This window comes from Crocodylus siamensis, chromosome 2 (assembly GCF_052110815.1).
Source record: "Crocodylus siamensis isolate JL-2025a chromosome 2, ASM5211081v1, whole genome shotgun sequence".
Taxonomy (NCBI): domain Eukaryota; kingdom Metazoa; phylum Chordata; order Crocodylia; family Crocodylidae; genus Crocodylus; species Crocodylus siamensis.
This window is the reverse complement of record NC_143396.1, coordinates 220,124,425-220,145,952: the sequence shown is the minus strand read 5'-3', so window position 1 is coordinate 220,145,952 and position 21,528 is coordinate 220,124,425. Positions and strand designations below refer to the sequence as shown.

Sequence of the window (21,528 nt, the reverse complement as noted above, 5' to 3'; positions counted from 1 at the left end):
AGGTGCAAATCCAGGATTTGATGAAGGGGGTGCAGGAGCAGCCATCCACACTGCAGTAGCTGTTCCCTGCCCACCAGTGTGGACAGGCCATAGTGCTGGAGCCTCTGGGGATGTCTTTAAAGTCCCCAAACCAGGTAAGAATCTCCCCCTTTTCCCTTCATGCTCAGAGGCACCTTCCCCCTATCCCCTGCCTGCTGCTACTGCTTTCCCCCAGGAGCTCCAAAGCCCCTGCTATCTGGTCCAGTTGAGCTAGAAGGGGGCTGGGCAGGGAGAGCCATAGCAGCAGAGAAGGGCAGGGGTGCTTCCCCCCCCCCAATCCCCCAGGAGCAGGTGTAGGAAGGGGGAACCCCCACTATCCATCCCTGCTGTTACCCTTCCCAGCTGGGCAGCCTGGCTGGAGCAGGCAGAAAAGGGCTTTTGAGGTTTTCTGGACCACTGGGGGGAAAATAGTAGTGGCAGGTGAGGGAGGCAAAGAGGCAGGGCAGGGGACATTCTTGTGAGCAGGGTGGGAAAGGAGAGGGATTCTTACCTGCTTTGGGGTGTGATCCCATCTGACACGGGGGTGGCCCCACGGCACCCCCTCTGGATTCACCCTTTGCTGCCTGGCAGCGGTTCTCAACCTTTATTTACTGATTTTTTTTTTAAACTCCAGGCACCCCTGGAGAGACTCAAGGGCCCCCTCAGACAATGCCAGCTCTTCTTCTTTCACTTGGGGCTTATTCCACTACGGGAAAACTCAAGGCATTGCAGAGCAGACCACAAAGGTCAGGCGGGTTTGAGCGCCAAGGGGTTCCGATGTGAGGTACCCCGGCCGATCCGACAGTGCTCGCCGGGGGCTCTCGAGGCGCCGCAGGGGCCCGGGTCTACTTTAAGAGGCGGCAAGGGACGAGGGGTCCTGCCCCAGGGGGCGGCGGGGACTCGCCGAGCTGGGGACGCTTCCCCCGCGCTCCAGTCGGGGACAGCGGGGCGGGGGCAGGCCCGGCGGGGCTCCTCCTCCGGGGGCAGGGCTTGGGCCGGCGCGGGCGGAGCGGGGCAGCCCGAGCCCCCAGCCCCGGAGCTGCCTGGGCTGCGGAGGCGCTGGAGGAGGCAGCGCGAGCGGCGGCAGCCAGCCCAGCCTGTCCCGTCCCGTCCCAGCGGCGCCGCCACAGGGACCCGGAGAAGTTGCCGGGCGGGGGGGGGCCGCTGCCACCATGCGGCGGCTCGGGGGCTCCGTGCTGCCGCTGCTCGCCCTGCTCTGCGCCCGAGGTAAGCGGCGCGGCGCGGCCGGGGGCTGAGGGCGCTGCCCGGGGGGTGCCGTGCAGGTGCAGGGCGAAGACGTGCTGTGGCCCTCCGGCAGCGCCCGGGACGGCCCCCGCGGCTCGGCATCCCCTGCGGGGCTTCCCCCTGCACAGCGCGGGCCCCTCACAAAGCCCCGGCCGCAGGGGCCCCTTCCCCCGCGTGCTGCTGCCCGCGCCCGGGGCCCCTTTGTCTGCCGCCCGGTCCCCGTCCCGCTCGGCTCGGCTCGGCTCGGGCGCGGGAAGGCTGCGGGCAGGTCCCGTGCAGCCTCCCCTGCGTGTCGGGGCAGCAGCCTCTCGCGGGCAGGAATGCGGCTGCTCATCCCAGGAGACGGGCCCCTTAAAGCTACAGCCCTGCTCTGAGGGAACTGCTCCCTCGCCCCCCTTGGCTTGGTTGTTTTTTCCTTCGGAAGGAATTGAGGTGCTTCCCCAGCACCTTCCCTTCCCTCGGCTTCTCCTGCCCTGCTCTGGCAGCCCAGCTCCTGGGACGTTTCTACCTCGAGATGTCGGGGTGGTCCCTCTGTAGTAGGACACTGAGCAGGAAAGAAGCAGCCTGGAGTCCTGGTTGTGAATGAACTTGTTGACCTGTTTGCTCTCAGTAGAACTCCAGGTCCCCTGTAATGCAATTAACTCTAAGATAATGGGGGTTGGAGGGGATGACCTGTGGCCTTTTGGCTAAAATCAAGCCAAACCCCAAGGCCTCCCAGCCTGGGGCTTACATGTAGGATGCCTGCCTGAACTGGGGGAGTAGCTGAAGCCCCAGACCCATGGGTCTGGAGGGGGTGATAGAGCCACATAGGCTTGACAGTTGCGCTCTGCGAATTTTGGGTCATGACTAATTGGTTTTGCCCAATTGAATTTGGAACTGATTTGGCTTTGAATAAGATAAAAAAGAAAGAAAAAAAGAGAAGGCCTGTGGAAGTCCCTTCCAGCTCTACTTCTCTATGACTGTTTGTGCAGGGGCTGAATGAAGGAAGGATGTCTGAACACCTTTCAGTGTTGTCCTTGTTTGAGAGAGAGTGAGAGTGTGTGTGTGTGTGTGTGTGTGTGCGCGCGCTGGGAATAGGACTTTGAGTGGAAAGGAGGCAGCTCAGCTCATTTCTCTTCTTCCACTCTTGGCTGCTCCTGTGTAATTTCACTTATCCATTTTCTCCCATGTTGATTTGAAAATACAGGGAATTGTGGCAGTCAAAGCGCCCGTCGTTCCGCAAGCTTTCTCCCTGGGGCACGATCAGATCGCCTCTAGTTTTCCAGCAGTATTATTTCCTTTCTATTGAGAATCCTGGCTGCATGGAGCTTCCAAGAAGATGCCAAAACAGCTGGGAAAATGTAGGGTAAACAGGGTTGCAGGCAAGTCTGTATCTTAGAAAAATCTGGTGCTACCAAGTAGGGGAGTTATGACTTCTAAGTGCCACACAGGTGTTTAGCTGGAAGTGAGCAGGAGTGGGAAGAATAGAAAGCATAGCTATGTAGGTACGGGGCTGGAAGGAACTTAATTTTGGTTATTACCTAAGTGCTCCAAGTTAATGTGCCCTGGCTGTTAATATCAGCGTGGGAGGATGTTTTACTATAAGTGCTAGTTAGTTGCTGTGTTTGCTTGTGTTGACGTCTATAGGATGTGACTTGTCCCTTTCTCAAAGAGTTTCCTTTTTTTTTTCTTTTTCTGGTGTTCCCCCACTATATTCAGGAGGAACTTGGGAGTTTGATAGGGTGCATTTATGGGAACTGATATCCCCTTTACTATCATTTAAAAATAACTTCTTTTTTGGGTGCTAAGTTAAGGAAAGTATAAATACTGCCTGCATCTATGTTTATGCTGCTCTTCTATAAAATACCTCTCCACGTTGCATCTTACAATATCTGTGAGGAAGACAAAGGACTTAATATTTTTACTTATAAAGTATCTGTTCCCAAAGACATTCAGGGTGCCACCCAGTTGAAATGTAACAGCCTTTAAAACACTACTTTTTTCCCACTTCATCTTGCCTTGGGTAGGAAGAGGGGCTCTTAACCAAACAAGCAGTTCTGCTTGAACTTTGCCCCTTAATTAACAGAGAGTGGCAGCTGTAACTTGGTAAATTTGTGCCCAGAAGGATATACAGATGTCTGGGGCATGTGGAAAATTGTCTTGCAGGTGAGAAGAGGGAGAGTTGTACAAGTTAACTGCATGCATTGATGGTGTTGGTGAAATAGGAAGGGTCTGATGGAGTGATGGCCCATTTTAGTTTGTCTGCTTCAGAATCTGTTCGCGTGATGTGCATGTTCTAGCTCTTGGAACTTCTTCCAACAGAATAAAATCTTCCTTTTAAAGTTTTACTTCACAGATCTACTTGATACACTTTTGGGGTCCCAAACTAAAATGAAAGTTTCCAGGAAAGGAAGCGTGACCTAGTCTGGACTGGGAATTGGGATTCCCAGGTTCTGTTCCTGGCTCTCCAGATTTGTGTAAGCCTAGACAAGTCACTGAAAACCTCCGTTTCCCTCTTCTGTCAACTGTGGAAGATGCACCAAACTTCATAGGTGTGCGGAAGGTTCATAGAATTGTTGATCAGTGTTGAAATAGATTTATCCAGGCCTCTAACTTGACTAAGAAAAGAGAGTGAAGAAAAAAAATTGAAAAAGATGCTGATGCTGTATATTTAAGAATATTCTAAAATAAAAAAACCCTTTTGCTTTATTACATTATTATTACTTTTGATGATCTTCCAAGGGTAAAGCAAGCCACTTATAAAGGCTAGACTAGGACACTGACTGCTTCTCTCTTGACAGTATTAATGAAGTAATTGCAGATATAATGCAAATATTTCTCCCCCTAGCCCCCTATTAAAGAATAAGTGTTACAAGGAGAAGAATGAGGGTGGTATTTTATATACTTCTGTGTGCACCAGAGCATGCCAGTGGTGGCAAAAACTAAATATACCCCCATAAAATTTCATGTGATTGGTCAGCATACCAGAGTATAATCTAAATACATCAAAAAAAAATTAAAAACAGTTTGTGGTAGAAGATTCTTTTTCTGTGACTTATGCCCTGGGATTTAGGGTACATATTGTAACAAAACTTTATTAATAAACACTGTATAGTCTGAAGACAAATCTGGCTATCTTCTGAACCTGAAATGGGAATTGTCAGGTTCATTCAGGTACCAAATTAGATTAATAGAGTCCTGTAAAACCCTAAGAGTGATATCACTGTTTCTGTACAATCTGTTCATGGATATCCCAAAATAAAACTTGTTTGGATCTAAATGTATTTCAGTAGTTTGCTGCTCAAACCAGTAAGTTGGGACTGACTGCCCATTACCTAGAGGCAAAACTGAAAAAGACTGCATTATGTTTTCACTTTTTAAAATCTTTTCACTGACCTGGACAATCAGCATTAATTGTTTCACGTTCATTTTAAAACTTGTTACACTTAAATACAGATAGCAAAACTTCATAAGAATGGTATTTCACCTGACACCTTTATGTCTTTAAGACTTAAACAGGTTTATGGAAAAGGCAAACATTTATCCTTGTTGCATAGGTGGGGAAATGATGCAGAAACTGTCTTGACTAAAGACATCTCCATGCTTCCTCTAATGCAATATGCCACAGTGCACTGTGATGTGTATACTTTATGACATCTCTTTAAGCATTTATAATATATTATCACCTTGAGACGTAGTCAAGATTTTTGGAACTGGTTAACAATTCGACCAGGTTCTAAACATGTACTGGGTCTTTCTGCTATTGCTTGTATTTTGTAGCCATAACTTCTCTTGTTTTCAAAGAAAATGCTATTTTCTCTGTTGCTGAGTAAAAGAGCCATGAAATATGGGAACTGTTGAACCTGTCTATATTCAAAGTGGCTGTCAAATGTAGGAATTAAATAGATGGCAAAAACAGAATCTGTTTTTACAATCTCCTGTTATTTCTTCCTTAACATTACAATATTACTTGTAACATTAAGTAAAACATTTTCACACCGAAGATTTTTTTTTCTTAAAATTGACAGTTTCCCCTTAAAGCGTTCTGCCTTTACCTGATACAGTATTTAAAGCTGGAGTTCTCTTGGCATGCAGTAAACCCACTGCATTAATTGGCATACTGTAGTTAGTGGCTGTCTGTATTTCACAGGGATCATTGCAAAGAATGCTAATCGTAGTTGTCGTCCATGAATTTAACGTCCCCGACAGTTAGGCTCTTACCATTAGGTCTGCAGTGGCTTTGGTTCCTTGATACGGCTGTTATGTTAGGCGTCTCTCTTCTATGGGATTTTGTTGTCTGCAGTGGCCAGAGACAGGGTGCAGTGATATTTCTTTAATCCCTTCTTTTTGTACCTACTTCTGCAAGGATTTAGATTTCCTAATACTCAAGGCAGAAATAGTGAATTTGTGGATCCACTGACAGTTTATGTCCCAGAGGACAGTGGGTTTACTAAGGCTTTATACAGTATATGGTGGTTCAAGGATGTGTTATTTTTGGGAGTGATTGCTACCTTGGGGCGTGTGCAGATGAGCGCAACTGTGCAATATGTGGCACTGCAAACACATTTGTAGCGCCACATACTGCACAATCAGGTGTTTTCTGTGCTGCAAGGGTGTGCTGCTATGTGTGCACTGCTCTGATTTTTTTTTTTTTTTTCCCATGAGTTTTTTTTGGTCAAAGAACTCCACAGAACAAAAAACTGGAGCAGCACATGCATGGGCAGTGTATGCCACTGAAAAGCGGAGCCGGACCTCCTGGAGCTGTGCTGCAGTTCTCAGCCAGGGTCCGCTTGGCAGGATCACCACTGTCGCAGCCTTGGGAGGTGCCTAGGACCCCAGGTAAAGCTGTACAGCTCCAGCCTCTCCTACTGCCCCCTGGGTAACTTGCCATGTGCCAAACTGTGTGTGGCATGGGTGTTCCCTGGGGATAGGTAGCTGCAGTGCAAGGTATGCTTCTGGTACCGACCCCAGAGACCCAAAGGTCTGTGCTTGTCTGGACGCGGCTTTGATGTTCAGTACGTTGAGCTTTTTTTGCTAAGTTCTCTGCGTCTCAACCGTATAGTATTAACCATTTGGTGCTGAGGCAGCCCGGTTCACACATCTGGCCTCTGAGAACTTGTGGCTGCAGTGAATGAATTTTCATGATAATCAAACCTTTCTTAAATGTTACATATCCATATAGGAGGCGGTTCAATACAAATGGCAGGGAGGGAAATTTTGATAGAGACTTCATTAGTATCTAACAGAGCTGGGTATGCAAGGTTTCAGATTCTCTAGATCAAGGGATTATTTTCTAGCAATATCAGAGTTTCTGTGCTGACAGGAGTCTGACTCTTGAAAATGGCATAATAATATGTCATTGAGCGGACACATGCCTGCATCAAGACCTTAAATGGCAGTGCAACCTTTAGGGTGTGATAAATGGCAGCAGGGACTCTTGAATTTCTCTTCCATGTAGGGCTGGCAGTTAGTTGTAAGGCATCTAGTCGTTGGTGTTTGTTTTTTGTAGGTTTTACTGGCATACCCAGAGTCTGATGTTCGCTTAATGGTTAGCATTGTATATTTGCGTTAAATGCTTGAACTGTAAATTGGATTAAAAATAAAAAGTAGACATAAGCAAAAAAGGTTTAAGCTTTTGTTCTCAGACTAATCCCAGGTCTGAATGTAGCTCCCCGGAGTTCTCATAATGATATTTCTAGCTAAATGAAGCATCTTGTGATCTCAAATCTTGAATTAAAACAAGAAAAAAATCCAGATGTTTATTTATGATGGTAGCACCATTCCGGGAAATACTCATTGCTGGAAGTTGTGCTGCAGTGACAGTTTTGCATGAAAATGAAGCCCAGGTTCCATAGCAGTTAAGTGGTTTCATCCCTGAGGTTAAAGTTACCAGCAATGAGAGAGAATTGGAACTTCAGGCAGGGGAGACCCCGGTTCCTAGTTACCAGAACAGTGATTTCCTTGGTATGCCCAAGCAGGGCATCATCTTCTATGTTCCTTTGTAACTGCCTGACAGCCTCTCCTGGCTGCTGGAGCTTTCTGTCTCTATTGCATAACAGCAGTTCTTTAATCAGAAATCTTGTTAGTATTCAGGGATAATTGATCTGACTCTCTGGTAGGGGGTGGGGACACAAGTTTGCCGCCTTCTCCTGCTTGCCACCCCCAGTTTGACCCCTGTTGTCTCTTTGTTTTCCCTGTTAAGTTTGTGCCAGTGATGAGTGTGTGTGCTGTTTTTCCAAGCAGCCCAAGTTGGCTGTAACCAAGAGCAGCAGTTAAATAGAGCCCGATTTCCCTGCTTCCTGGTGTTTACTTGTTTGACTCCATTTTCTGGTCTTCTGTGTTTTTGATTTAAAGAAACAAACCTTCTTGGTGCCCCCGGGCATCTCTTAAACCCATTAGAACAAATGCCATTATTTCCCTGTGCTTAGAAATCCCCTTCTTTAGTCCCAGCATCCATCAAAATAATGCATCCTCTGTAAGGCCCTCTGGAAAATGTTTAATAGGACCTTTTCAGACTCAAGGACAGTTCCAGGTTGAGAGGGGGGAGGGGAGCCAGTGTAAAAGAAGGTCTGACTGTGACTTGCAGTGAGCCCTGACTTGGCCTGTGTCAGCTCTCCCTTCACCTCCATGCAGAGGGAGTGGTGAAGAGAGCAGATCCAAAGCTGGGATCAAAGCTGGAAACAAAAGGCTTTGGGAGAAAAATTTCCCGTCTGGCCAAGAGGCAGCCCGCACAAAGGTGCTGCATAATTTATCACCCAGAGTTTATTTCTGCTGTGCTTCTTCTGGAAAGGCAGAAAAAGTGACTCTGGTTGCTGCTGCTTTTGAAGAGGATAAGGAATGGCTTCAGCCCCACTGCTGGATGGGGGAGGGGAGGCAAGGCTCAAGGAAGAGAAACTTATTTAAAAGCCCAATCAATCCTCCATCCTCCTTGTCTTACCCATGCAGTCTACTCTTGTATGGGAAAACTGCCTTCACTAGGAAACCTACTCCTGTTTTTGGGCCTATAAGAGTTTGCTTTTTTAAACTCCCCAGTCATTTCCAAATCCTGCTGTTTAAAGTGAAGCTGGTCTTCGTAAGACCAAGTTGTTTGGGTTTCCTGTGTATTTTTCTCACTAGGCAGATGAGTTATGCAGTACTGTACCATTCAAAGGAAGATAAAATGCCTGCCATAAAAGGTTTGGCCTCAGTAAAAGAGATGAGACAGATCAGATGCATGATATGCAGATCGGGTAGATAAGGTCCAAAATTAAAACAGCCCAGTCTTTTAATTGGCAGGCAAGGTTCTTCGAGTGTTATCTTTTATTAAACCAACTGAGTAGCTGGAAAAAAAAATTTTAGACAGGCTCTCGGACGTAGTCACCCTTCTTCAGGCATAGGGAGACTGTGTGCCCAAAAGCTTGCCTAAAACTTCTTTTCTGGCTACTCAGTTGGTCTAATAAAAGATATTACTCAAAGAAACTTGTCTGCCTATGGCTGCAACCAAAACCCCAGCCTTCTAAATAGCTTTCTTTAGGTTTTGGATTAATGGGAGCTGTAAGGCTGAAGTGGAATAAGAGTTTTCCAAAGGAAAAAGGTACCATGAAACATGATGAGATTGGAGAAGTAAGTTAGAAGGAGGCTTACGGCAGCATTAGTAGTTTCATAGTTTCAAGCGTTGGAAGGGACCTGAGCAGATCATCTAGTCTGACCCCCTGCCATGGGAGGAAAGAATACTGGGGTCAAACGACCCCAGCAAGATGTTCATCTAACCTCCTCTTAAAACCCCCCAGGGTAGGAGCCTGCACCACTTCTCTTGGAAGTTGGTTCCAGACCCTAGCCGCCCTGACTGTGAAGTAGCGCCTCCTGATATCTAACCTAAACCTACCCTCTGCCAGCTTGTGACCGTTATTCCTGGTCACTCCTGGCAGTGCTCGAGGGAACAGTGACTCCCCCAATGCCTGCTGATCCCCCCTGACTAGTTTATAATAGGCCACGAGATCCCCACTCAGCCTTCTCTTTTGGAGGCTGAACAGGTTCAGGTCCTGTAGCCTGTCCAGATAGGGCCTGCCCTGTTGTCCCCTGATCATACGAGTGACCCTCCTCTGGACCCTCTCCATGCTGTCGACATCCCTCTTGAAGTGCGGCACCCAGAACTGGATGCAGTACTCCAGCTGCGGCCTGACCAGTGCCGCATAGTGGGGGAGGATCACCTCTTTGGACCTGCTCGGGATGCATCTGTGGATGCATGACAAGGTGCGGTTGGCCTTCCTAACTGCCTCCCCACACTGCCGGCCCATGTTCATCTTGGAGTCAATGATGACCCCCAGATCCTTTTCCGCCTCCGTGCTGACAAGAGGGGAGTTCCCTAACCTGTAGGTATGGTGCCGGTTGTTCCTCCCGAGTTGCATCACCTTGCACTTGTCTGTGTTGAATCCCATCCTATTCTCATCCACCCACCCTTGTAACCTGTCTAGGTCTGATTGTAGCCTGTTGCATCCTTCCAGTGTGCACACATCCCCCCACATCTTAGTGTCATCAGCAAATATGAACAGGGTGCTTTTTACCCCCTCGTCCAAATCACTGATGAAGATGTTGAACAGTGCGGGCCTGAGGACTGAGCCCTGCGGAACCCCACTGCCCATGTCCTTCCAGGTTGAGAAGGACCCATCCACTACCACCCTCTGGGTGTGGCCCTACAGCTAGTTGGCGACCCCTTTGACTGTGTGGGTGTCTACACCACAGCCCCCCAGTTTCTTAATGAGAACGGGGTGAGAGACAGTGTCAAAAGCCTTCTGGAAGTCCAGGAAGACTATATCCACTGCTACCCCTGCATCTAATGATCTGGTGATCTGATCGTAAAAGGCCACCATGTTGGTCTGACAGGACCTGCCACTGATGAACCCATGTTGGTTGCCCCTAAGCATGCAGTCCCCTGCTGGCCCCTCCTGGATGTGTGCCAGCATAATTTTCTCAAACAGCTTGCCTAGGATCCAGGTAAGACTAACTGGCCTATAGTTTCCCATGTCCTCCTTCCTGTAGTAAGAAGAGTTGGGGAGGAGGAATGAGAATGGAGGTGTAGGTAGGAGCCAGGGTATGTGCTGTTTTGAAAGTGTGGGCCAAGAACCTGAGCTTGATTGATAATGATTAAATGGAAAGACAGTCAAAGGGATCCAACCATAGGGATCTTTGGAATTCTGAGTGTCAGAAGAGGTAATTTAGCAACAATCTTCTGAAGGACTGTGCAAGAACAACACTAGATTTGGGTAAGATGGAAAGGAAGAGCAGGTTGGAAGTGACTGAGATCTAACTAGTGGGATGGAGGGAAGGACCTGATTTTGCAGGAAATAGTATCAGAACTTGATAACAGCCCCAGTGCAGAGGCTGCATCTTTGTACTTGTTTGTGCTGAATTTGAGACAGTGGAGTTTCCATCCTGAGTGGTGCTTTGGTGGTAGTGTACATTTGAAATATTCAGAGCTTGGTGGAAGCAGGGTTAAAGTGGAAGGGCTTACCAGTTGTTGAACATGGCACTGAGGTTGTGGAGGATGGAGAGGGTGGTAGACTTATCCACAGAGAGAGAATGATGGATTTAGCAGATCCGAAGATGAGCTAAGCTGTTGTGACTATGAAGGGTTGAAGTTGGTGGCTGGGTGTTTGTGACAGGATGGGTAGGGGGAGTAGAAGGGAAGAGAGACTTGTAGGGTTTGGGAGGAGAGGAGAATCAGCATGGATATGATCACAGAAGCCAGGAGTAGGGTAGCCATCATGGAGGACAGTCCAGTTGTCCTCTGCCCTCTGTTGATATGAAACCCAACGCCTTTATGTCCTCTATTTTTCTCTTGAAGAGAAAAGGAAATGCTGTGCCCCGACCTTGTCATTCCCCTTTCCTAGATCATGCCTCATGACAAGAACAAGGATTAGAGTAAAATAAATTGACATTCTCATCCTCTTCTTTTTTCTGCTCAGTTTTAGTTCCCAATGTTGGTAACTGAGTGGTCAAATTCTTTCTTTTCCTTGTAACTGTTTGGGTAGAGAGAAAAATGGCATGCATTTTAGGATTACTAGTTGCTGTCTCAGGCCTGAACCTTTTCATAGAAAGTCTTGAGAGTGGGGCAGTATTACTATTTAAACTGAGGCAGATTGGGAGTTGAGAGTAGGGATGGAGAAGGAGCATGCCCTTGTTAGTTCTTTCCTTCCTGGTCCTGTTCTGTTCTCACAGAGATGGTTGTGACTTGGCCCTCATTGCTCAGAACAGTTTCTAACTGCAGACCATGCTTTGTGGGGATGGCTACTTCTCGGCAGACTCTTCACCAGACCTGGCTTGAGGGCTTGGTATGCCTTCTTGAACCTTGCTGCATAGAAGCAACAGGTTATAGACAGTTGAGCCAATTTCTCAAAGGGTGGTGGTGGGGATACTTGTCACAGTTATTCTATGGTAACTGTTTTTTGTATCTGCTTCTTTCCTGTGATAAGTAAAAGCTAACCCAGAGTAGCTGACCATTAGCACCTGAAACCCAAATAACTTCCTGTGTTCCTCTCCCCACTTCTAACTTTGTCTAATATGTTTCCTTCTGGCTGTTAACTTTGATTTGAGTATCTTGGTCTTTGCTGTCCAAGTGCATTGCCCAAATGCATGCGTGCCTTATCCCAGAGTGCCTATCAGCATAGTACAATGGTTCTCAACCTTTTTAGCCTCAAGGTTGAGAGAGAGTTCCTAACCTAGAACCTAAATTCAGAAAAGATATGATGGGTTCCTTGAGGCTAAAATGGTTGACAATTGTTGGTGCAGGCAGGGTCTCATAGTTTCATATACTGGTGACCACCCCTGTGGCCCATCCTACCAACCCTGGAGCATGGGAGAAGTGGAGGGGTTGAGCCAGGCTGCAAAGTGTGGCATCCACGTGCTTGCAGTAGGGTGTGGGGGCAGTTGGCACAGGGGCTGGCTGTGGGGAAGGCAGCAGCAGTGGTAGTCCTCAGAGCAGCAGATGCAGGTGTTGCTGCAGTAGCTGGGGCAGGCACTGGGACCAGATGGGAAAAGAAAACATTTACATGCTCATGCAGGAGCTGGGTGGCACATACCCTTAATGGGATGTTGCAATACCCCACTTGAGAATCACTGGCATAGTATCTAAATATCAATATGTTTGGAGTCTTGGTTATCTCGGTTAGGGAAGAGGTGTAGAGAACATGGGGCGGGGGGGACTGCTGTTACTTGTAGAGAAACCTTAGATTCTCTAATTCTCTTTAGATGGTCCTAGTAGTAGAGAAGCCCTTGTCAAGTAGCAATGTTGACAGACTGCACAGTGTGCATATGGATCTCAAGCTAGGCACTGAATCTGAAACCCCTGGGATGTGTAAGGTCTGGTGGGTAGGTGGAAGGTAATTTGAAGTGGAAAGTGCTCCTGACTACTTGTTGACTCCCAAGTTGCTTTGGATTGCCTCTCTGACTGAACAAAGGCATGTAGGAACACCTGATACTTGCACAGATGCTTCCATCTAGAGCTTTGCTGTTGGAGCTCCTGTCCTTGGTGCCCATTCTCTGTATTGGATAGTTAGTTGCCCAGTGATTTGCTCATGGAGCAAGCTCTTGAAACAAACACAACCTGCTCTTCTGTAATATTTTAAAGGGAGGGGGATATAGAAGGGAGGAAAGTTACTGGGACAGACAGGTTTCTGACAGGACCTCCCCGCTGGTCTTCCTGTTCTGCCCTGTGAATAGACCAAGGTTTGATGATGTAAAGCGAGGAGCTTACACTTGAGAAAGGAGGGGAGCAAGCCTAGAGCAGGAGCTGGTCTCTACTGGGCACAGGTTGGGAGATGTTTTTTATTCAGCTCTGTGTGGAGTGTCTGCGTGCAGGAAAAGGGGTCAGAGCCACACTTAGCAACTTGTTAAAAATAATAATATCTGAGAGATGATCCTGCTGTTACCAAAATGACCCTTTCCAGATCTCAGACTCGCATCTTTCTTGGACTAGCTGGTTGGTGATGTACTGCCCTGCCCTGGACCACTTTAGAGGGTCACAGTCTCTTTTCTTATTTAGATCTATTCCTGATGATGAGATTGTTGTACAACACCTCACATATCACTTGTGTTCAAGGGCCTTCGTCCCTCTGGAATACTGATCTGCCAAAAAAGACCCTTTGTTTTTCTCCTTGAATTCCCAGCTCCAAACTTCTCTTTGGCTTTAATCTACCCATCCTGTTAAAAACTGATTACAACATAGGGGCCTATTGAGCCCAGTGTCCTGCATTCTCAGGCAAGTGTTGTTAACTGAAGGAATATCCAAAATCACCACCTCAAGCCCTTGCTCACCATCACAAGAAACAATATCCAAAACACCTATACCATGCCATAGGGAAGAGAGTTGAGGGCACTATCAATCTTTGCTCCTGTTGTAACGGGGAAGTAATTGGTTAATATATTCTGCAAGAGCCTAGGAAAATGACAATTGCTTGCTTTTAGTTTTTACTTATTTGAAGAAGGGGAGCTGGGATGAGCTATTATTGTTAGAACAAATCTCAAAGCAACAAAAAAATGAACAGTGTTTATGTGCATCTTCTAGTCAGTTTCACTAGCAAACATTTAGTCTCCACTCCTAATTTGTCTCTCCACCCATAACTCCTCAGGCTTTTTGCCTTCTGTTCTGTCTGTCCAAACACCTATATTGGAATAAACTTGGAATAAAGTTCTCAAAAACCATGATGATCTAGTGCTATTTGGTTCTGCTGGAGGAATAACAGAAAGTGCCCCAAATACTAGTGCAGCAGAAGAAGGTGGAAACTTACATGATTATTTCCTGAAAAATGAAACCTGACTGCATCTCTGGGTTGCAGATGCTCATTAAAAGATAGAAGTAGAGGAAACATTGGAGATAAAGATGCATTTAAGTCCATAAAGTAGACAAACCACTTGACTCAGTTTGCTACTCAGGACTGAGCCTTATAGAAGTGACAGAAAACTTGTGGCACAATTAAATCTATGTAACAAACTATCAACTGCTGGGTAAAAACAGACAGTATGCAACCAGAAGCCTTCAAGCAAGGAAGGGGAATGAGACAGGAATGACATCTTCAACATGTACATCATGACTTACCCACTCAAGTGAATCAGCCTCAAAGCCCAAGGCTCATTTTAAATGACTAGGACAGTTGCCAAACACCTACATTTGCTAGAAACATACTGCAGCACATGGAACCTACATGGGTTAATCTGGAAAAGACAAAAGTGAGATCTCAATTGGTTTGTTTCAGGCTTTTTCTCAAATAGTAGCATAGCAACACACTGCATTCTGTATTTCAGGACTGTAAAATAAAATGTAGTGGAGAGATTAAAACTTTCCATTAAGGCGGGAAAAGGGTCCTCTGAGCTGTCATAAATGAATAACTACATGAATACAACACACATTGATTATTCTGCTGTAGCTAGTTGATAATATAATTCAACCTGTTCCTCTTCATGGAAGTAAATTCCAAGGAAATATATCTGGGATAAAATTCTGTACTTGCAGATTTGAAAACCAACAATTTGTGGACACAAGAATTTTGGGGATAGTTGCTGTAGAGCAGAACTGGGATGACTGACTGGTATCATCCTGACCAAACAAGTAAATACTATCTCGATCAGAACATATTTGAGAACAAAAATGTATTATTGGATGAAAATACAATCCAGTCCCTTTGCTGAAAACATGGCTCCTGGGATTTGGCACTCCTTTTCAGGTTAATGGGGCAAATAATCCCAAATTAAAATGGTGCAGCTGCTTGACGCAACCTATACTGGTCTAGGAGTTCCTGTGACGAACAGATCAAAAGCAATAGCCAGCTAAACTGGGGAAAACTGATTACAGTGTCAAACTAGATGTAGTGAAATGTACAAATGAAGGCCAGACCTTTACCGAATTCATAATGGTAAATTAATATCAGAAATTTGGGGAAACAAACCCAGTGAAATGTGACCATGCAATAGAAATGTAGAGGTAAGAACGGAAACTAGTCTTCTGCCCAAAATGTGGGGGATAGCTTAGCAGAAATAAACATTTCCTTTTCTGACTGGCTTTTTGGCAGCGTTTTCTTATTATTACTAGTTATTTTAATGAAGTCAGAAGAGATTGCTCCATGCTGGGTAGCCTCCCACCACCAAAAGCCCAAACACTTTGATGCCCCCAGAATACTAGCCCCAGGTATTTTATCTCAGACAGGTGGGCAGTAATTGTTGATCTTAATGTGCCAAATCTTAATGTGCCAACAAAGCATCTGTGAATGGAGTGTGGTGAAGTGTGGTACAAGTTATGACACTGTAGGATTTTGTGAGGGGGAATTTTGACAAGCTCTTATGTATTGGCTGCTCCACTTTCTCTTGCCATCCTCCCTTTCTGAGGCCCATTGTTTTATCATTTATGTGATCCATCTCAAAAGGAAATCTGACTTTGTCTGCCACCTCTTGTAATAGGCCGTTATCAATGATCCCAACTTGCATTACCTGCCTGTTTTTCTGTAGGATTGCATGTCTTCCAGGGCACTAGGGGAAATGACATGTGGATCATAATGGATATCTCTGCTGTTCTTCATTCCTGATCTCTGCAGGCTACCCCACCCCCACCCCCTGCTTCTTTTTCCTGGCTTAGCTTTACTGTTAGAATTTAGTGAATAAGTCAAACTTCCCTTAAAGTCATTTGTTTGTAGGCTACACAATGAGATGTGGTTTTGGCCATTGTGTTGGCAGCTCTCTGGCTCATACCTTCCAGCTGTTACTTGGGGTGAGAACTGTGGAATGGAACTTTTGTGACTGGCGTGGTTGAATGACAAGGGCACAAAGTTCAGCTGGAACCTCATAACAAGTTTAGTACAAGGTAGATTACAGGTGACTTTGAGAAAATGCACTTACTGAAGTGGTACAGTCCCCATATTTTGGGTTGTGGAAATGGCAGCAATATCCCTTCCCCCTCCAAAATACTTGATGTCTGTTTCTATGCTTTTTTAAAAAAAGTGAATTTCTTGTTGATGAATTTGTCAGGATGACATTGTTGAAGGACTGGGTTGTTTTTTTTTAAATCTCTGAATATACCTTGGGTGGCTGACAGCCAAACCAACTTCTTCAACTGCTAACGTATCCCCATGCGCATCTGAAAGATTTTCTTTAAAAGTAAAAGTGAGAATTCAGTTTCCATGGTCCATTGAAACTTTGGCCTCTTGGTACTATCTCTCTCTCTCTCTCTCTCTCAGATTCATTGCTCTGGTAGTATGTAAGAGCTAAATTGCTTTTCTCTGGCTGTTGACAAAGTCTGTACTGCAGTTGATGCTACCTTTTGTGATGCGAGCATCTGTCTATTAAGAACTGGATTGAGACATACCAGATGTCTTCACCTGGCCAACTGAAGACTGGCACTTAGTTGTTACTAGCCTGGGCTGGATTGAAACTGGAGTTTATATATGAAAGACTGTTTCCAGTCACTAGAACTCTGAGTTACCTTCTTCTCCAACATTGTATTTTTGTTTTAAATTAATTATACCTCCCTGATTCAGAGACTTTATTAATAGAAAGGCCCGGAGACTGTTATTGGAGAGGCACAGGTGGATAAATCAAATAATGGGGACACAAAAGTAAATGGAGAAATCCTGATGAGCAAAATAAATAGGAGCCATTTGCCCTACAGTTTGTAGAGTGATATTTCTCCGCGCTCCACTGAAGTTTCCCTAGATCTGTCTATGAAGCCTCCTTTTTTCACTCTTCATTTTTTTTTTCCTGGTCTTCACTTTCAAGACCTTACTTCATCACTGTCATGCAACTACTTTATTTTTAGGCTCGGCAGAATTGTTTGTTTGCTTGTTTGTTTTAATTGTGATGGCTAAAAATCAATGTTTATTTTTAAGTCTTTTTATTTTTATTTTTGAAATTTTAATTTAACTTTTCAGAACTGCGTAAAATTAGGGGTATTTTTTAGGGGTGCACTAATAGAAATGGTTTGGGCCGATACCAGTAGCTGATTTTTAAGGAGACATATTGGCCGATACTGATCCGATTTTCAATACGCACCCAGGTAGGTTGAAGAACAGTGTCCGGCTGGTAAATCTGTTGTGGTGGAAGGGGAGGAGGAAGGGAAGGGGCGTGGGAGAGGCAGATCGAGGTCCCTGCAGTGAAGGGGAGGCATAGGGAGCATGTACCCCCAGATCTGCGTGGGGTGTGGTGGGTTGCCACTTGGGCTGGGGAGGCACCGGGCTCTTCATGGGAGGGGCTGGGCTGGGTTGCACTTGGGGTGGGTGGTGGTGGCACTGAGAGGGAGGCTATGGGGTGTGGGGCGCTGCAGACACCCCAGAATTCACTGTAGTTCCCCCCTGCATAATGCCCACTCCTAGTACAGCTGCCCACCGTGCCCTGAGCGCAACCCAACCCAGCCCCATCCAGGAGGAGCCCAGTACAGCCCTGGTCACAGTCTGCAGCGGCAGCCAACTCCGCCTTGCGCAGATCCAGGGGTACAGACCCCCATGCCTCCTGGGGTGCATGCAGCTGCGGTAGCTGTTCCCCCTGGATGAGCCACAGCTCCGTCCCCTGTCCTGCCTCAGCTGGGCAGCCCCAGCCCCAGTGCCAGCCCCAGTCCCTGCCTCCTCTTACCCCTCTTTTCTACCCCCTCCCCTTCCACTACAACAGACTTACCAGCTGGACGCAGCTCTCCAAGCTGCCAGGCTGTGCTCCTTGCTCTCTGCATGCTGCAGTGTGGCTGCGCGCATGCATGCAGCATTTATCGGCCACATCAGACAAAAAAAGCTGATTTTTCCAATATAGTTCATTTTCTTTATATTTGTGCTGATCTGATATCGGACTAACGTATTGGTGCACCTCCAGTGTTTTTTTAATTGGTTACATACATGTGGTAGCCACTGCAGGTGCTGGGAGCCATGCCTCTAAGGCGGTGCCAGGATGGGAGGTTGGAGGTCAGGGCAGGTAGATCTTGGGAGCCTGGGGCTTCTGGCTGCTTGCTCTGCCCAGGTTCCAACTGGGGTGGGAGCCAAACTCCCACAGAGTATGGCCCAGCCCAGTCTCCACAGGAGTTTGGCCCTTGCCTGATTGAGGTAGGGCTCAAACTCCCATGGAGGCGGGGCTGAGACAGTCTCCATGGAAATTTGGACCCCGCCTCAGCTGGGACCTGGGCAGAGCTGGGCTTCCCGCTGCTACCACCTCTGCTGCTCCAACGTCCGACTCCCAGCACATCCTTACTGGCATGGCCCCCAGCTCCTGCAGCTGCTGCTGTGTGTGTGTGTGTGCGCACCTGCTCGCACATAGCACCGCCTGCTCCAGATTTCTGTACTTCCATCCCAGAATATTTTACTTTATTTTTTTAATGTCTCCTTTATGCAAATGTTGTTGATTACTTATGGAAATATTTTTCTGTTGGTCTGTGAGTGTCAGGTAAAATCGATTTGTTTTCTAATTCTGCAAAGCCTATTCATTTTGGATATGTTGGCTGGTACAGGAGGGACAAAAGCTGTTATGAAAGTAATGCCATTTTGATGGGCTGTAGAAGCTAATTCCTCTAAGGGGTTTTATAGACTTCTGTATATTCCTGTTTTCTGCTAGAAAGTTCTTAAAATTAGCTATAATAGGGTATCCAATTCATTGCCAAGATCTCTTTGGCATGAGCTCTTAACTCCTGCAGACCGGACCATGGGTAGATATTTAAAGTATTAAACCACAGAGAGCAGGGAATTTAGAGTGTAGGCTAAACTCCAGCTTGCTTGAGAATCTAAGTGTTAGACCTGACTTGGTATGTTTTGGCTTCAGTAAACTTCAAATAACTATTAAATGTCTCCTCTTCTTGGTAGCACTAAACTAAATTGCTAGTTAAAGCTCTATAAATATACAATTACCCTAAGCAGCCATATTTACTTAATAGCTTAAGTGCCTTTCCCTGGAGTCTCTGAGGATCATCTACATAAAATATATTTTGAGAGTGTTCTATTTGCAGTTTTGACTTAATGGTCCACTAGAGGTATTGGATCACTGGGTGCTGGGCAAAGGGTTTATGCCTAGATCTGCCCCTGGCTATTTAGTCTTTCTTTTGTCCCTAGGACAAATAGAACACTTTATTTTGGGGGTCTTTTGAATTTGTTTGAGTCAGGGATGAAGAACTGCAGTGCTGAAAGTGGTAATTTGTTAAAAAAGCTCTTCACACTGTGAAGTTGGTGGCTTATTCCCAAATTAGAACGTTCCTTTTTTAAATACTTACTGTACTGAAGTGTAGCATGATCTAATTCCCAGTGTTTATTCCTCTTCATAGGAACATGCAGCTTTACAGCACATGCATCCTTCTTCCAAATATGCAGACATTTGGTAAACAGAATATAGATCTGGGGTCACTGTAGAAAGTGCATCTGTAAAAGCTTGGATAGGAAACAACCCTCTTCTGCTTGTCTTGGTACTTGGTTTCTGCCTGAAGTACTGCTCCTTGAGAGCTTCCCTCCCACTGTATAAACACTGCATTTTTTTGACCTGAGAGCTGTTTTGTCACTTAAGCACATTCATGTCAAGGATTCTTTCTCCACATACTGAATGTTATACAGGGGGTATAGGGAGGTTTATGCAAGAAATCTTTGCATGACAAAAAGAAAGTAATGGGGTTTGACCCAAGGAACAGAGGATTATTTCTTCCCCATGACAAACACATATGTGCAATTCTGTCTCATCTGTCTTTAGTGCTTGTTCAAATCCCAGGTAGCTTTTCAAATTACTGAATATTTGTACACTGAAATGGGTGGGGAATATGAAATCTGGAGAGTATTGACAATGACCTCCAGTGAGTGTTATGAACTGATCAGGGTAATTCTGCCTCATTTTAATGTGCCTGTTTTTTTAAATACAGTCTAAATCTGGGATTAAGTATTAGTCTTGCGGATAAGAAATAAGGATCTTGGAGAACTATCTTTTGAGAGGAAATGTGTTCCACAGCTTAAAGGAAAGGGGCAATAACATGACCCTACTTATGTATGGCTTAATGATATCACACTTCTAAAGTAGATTTGATCCTGACCTGCCAAGATTCACTTACTCTGAGACTGAATCTAGTTCCCGCTGATTAATGGAAATCTTACCAGTGACTTCTTGGGCCCTGTTCCAAAACCCATAGCTCTTTAAAAGAAAGATCCCAACCACTCTTCAGACACTTAGATTTGGTACAGGAAACAGTCTTAGAAGAAGTGATCACTGGTTGTCTTTATTGGGGATGTTTGCCAGCCTTTTGTCCTGAGGTTTGCATTCTGGAAGTCTTACTTTGTACTTTGGGCTGCACTTGAAGACTGCAGCTGTGAAGAATGAGGCTATTTGGTTGCAAAGTGTGTTTCTGTTGAGGAACACCGTGCTCAGAGCTGTCATGGCTACCCTTGGAAATTCTTGTTTTCACATAAACTTTAAGATGGTGATTTTTAACCTGTCATGCCCTTTATTGCATTGATTCTAAACCAGATTACCAGGAGATCCTCTCAAGGGTGCTATGGGATGCCCCATGACGTTAACACTGTTAGGTATACAAACATGATTCGCAAGATAAACCCAGAGATTTCAAATAGGGACTCATAACGTTAAAAACATTTTATCCTGTTATCTTTCTGGGTTCTTTGAAAGAAAAAAAAGCTGATGTATTAGTTTTCATTTGTATTTTGACTTTGGAAAAATAAGAACTAACATTTTCAGAGGGGTGCCCTGAATCTAATGAAGGGTGCCTTGTGTCTAAAAAGGTTGAGAACCACTTCCCTACTGGATTTCCTCCTATCTGTTAAGATCTTTATACTCTCTTCCTCATGTTATCTGAGGATCGAGATCTCAGTAATCTCCTGATGTGATACTTTGGTAGTTAGATCCATCAACCCACTGGATCCTCACCTTGGCCTAATTGGGAAGAGGCTGGAGGCAACATACTGTCTTGAGGCTTGCACCTACTGGCTCTGGTTTCATGCTACCAAGCCTATCTTTCACAACGGTTTCCTGTGTAGAAGGGATGCAAGTTTAGAGGTTTTGTTGGGATAATGGAGAGGGCTTTCCCTTATCCCACCCAAAAATGATTTAGATGTCCTGACGTATTTAATTTGTACCTGATACCAGAGCATCAGCTAAGTGCATTGTAAACAAGTTGAACCAAATCTAAGGTGGGACTTCCCTGAGTGCTCAAATTGCAAAAAAAAAAGCCATAGGTCTTTGTTGGTATTTGTGCTCGCTATCCACCTGCCTTTTATTTTCCATTGGCATAAGATACCACTTGCTCTCCAGTCAACAATGACAAATGGGGGTGTCTATGCTGCTGCTTTTACCATTCTCACTGTG

At 45.7% G+C, this 21,528-nt stretch overlaps 1 protein-coding gene across 3 annotated transcripts in view; it reads left to right on the top strand.

The window, feature by feature from the left end:
- The first annotated feature begins 1,033 nt into the window (after positions 1–1,033).
- Positions 1,034–21,528, top strand: part of LRP4 (LDL receptor related protein 4) — a 120,554-nt gene continuing 100,059 nt past the window's right edge. For 2 of the 3 annotated variants that reach the window (XM_090033080.1, XM_090033079.1), the window contains exon 1: positions 1,035–1,245. In XM_090033080.1, the coding sequence (XP_089889206.1) occupies positions 1,191–1,245 (55 nt within the window). In that variant the 5' untranslated portion in view covers positions 1,035–1,190. Of the gene's footprint in view, positions 1,246–21,528 lie in introns of all 3 variants that reach the window. The other variant, XM_090033081.1, reaches the window with a different exon arrangement.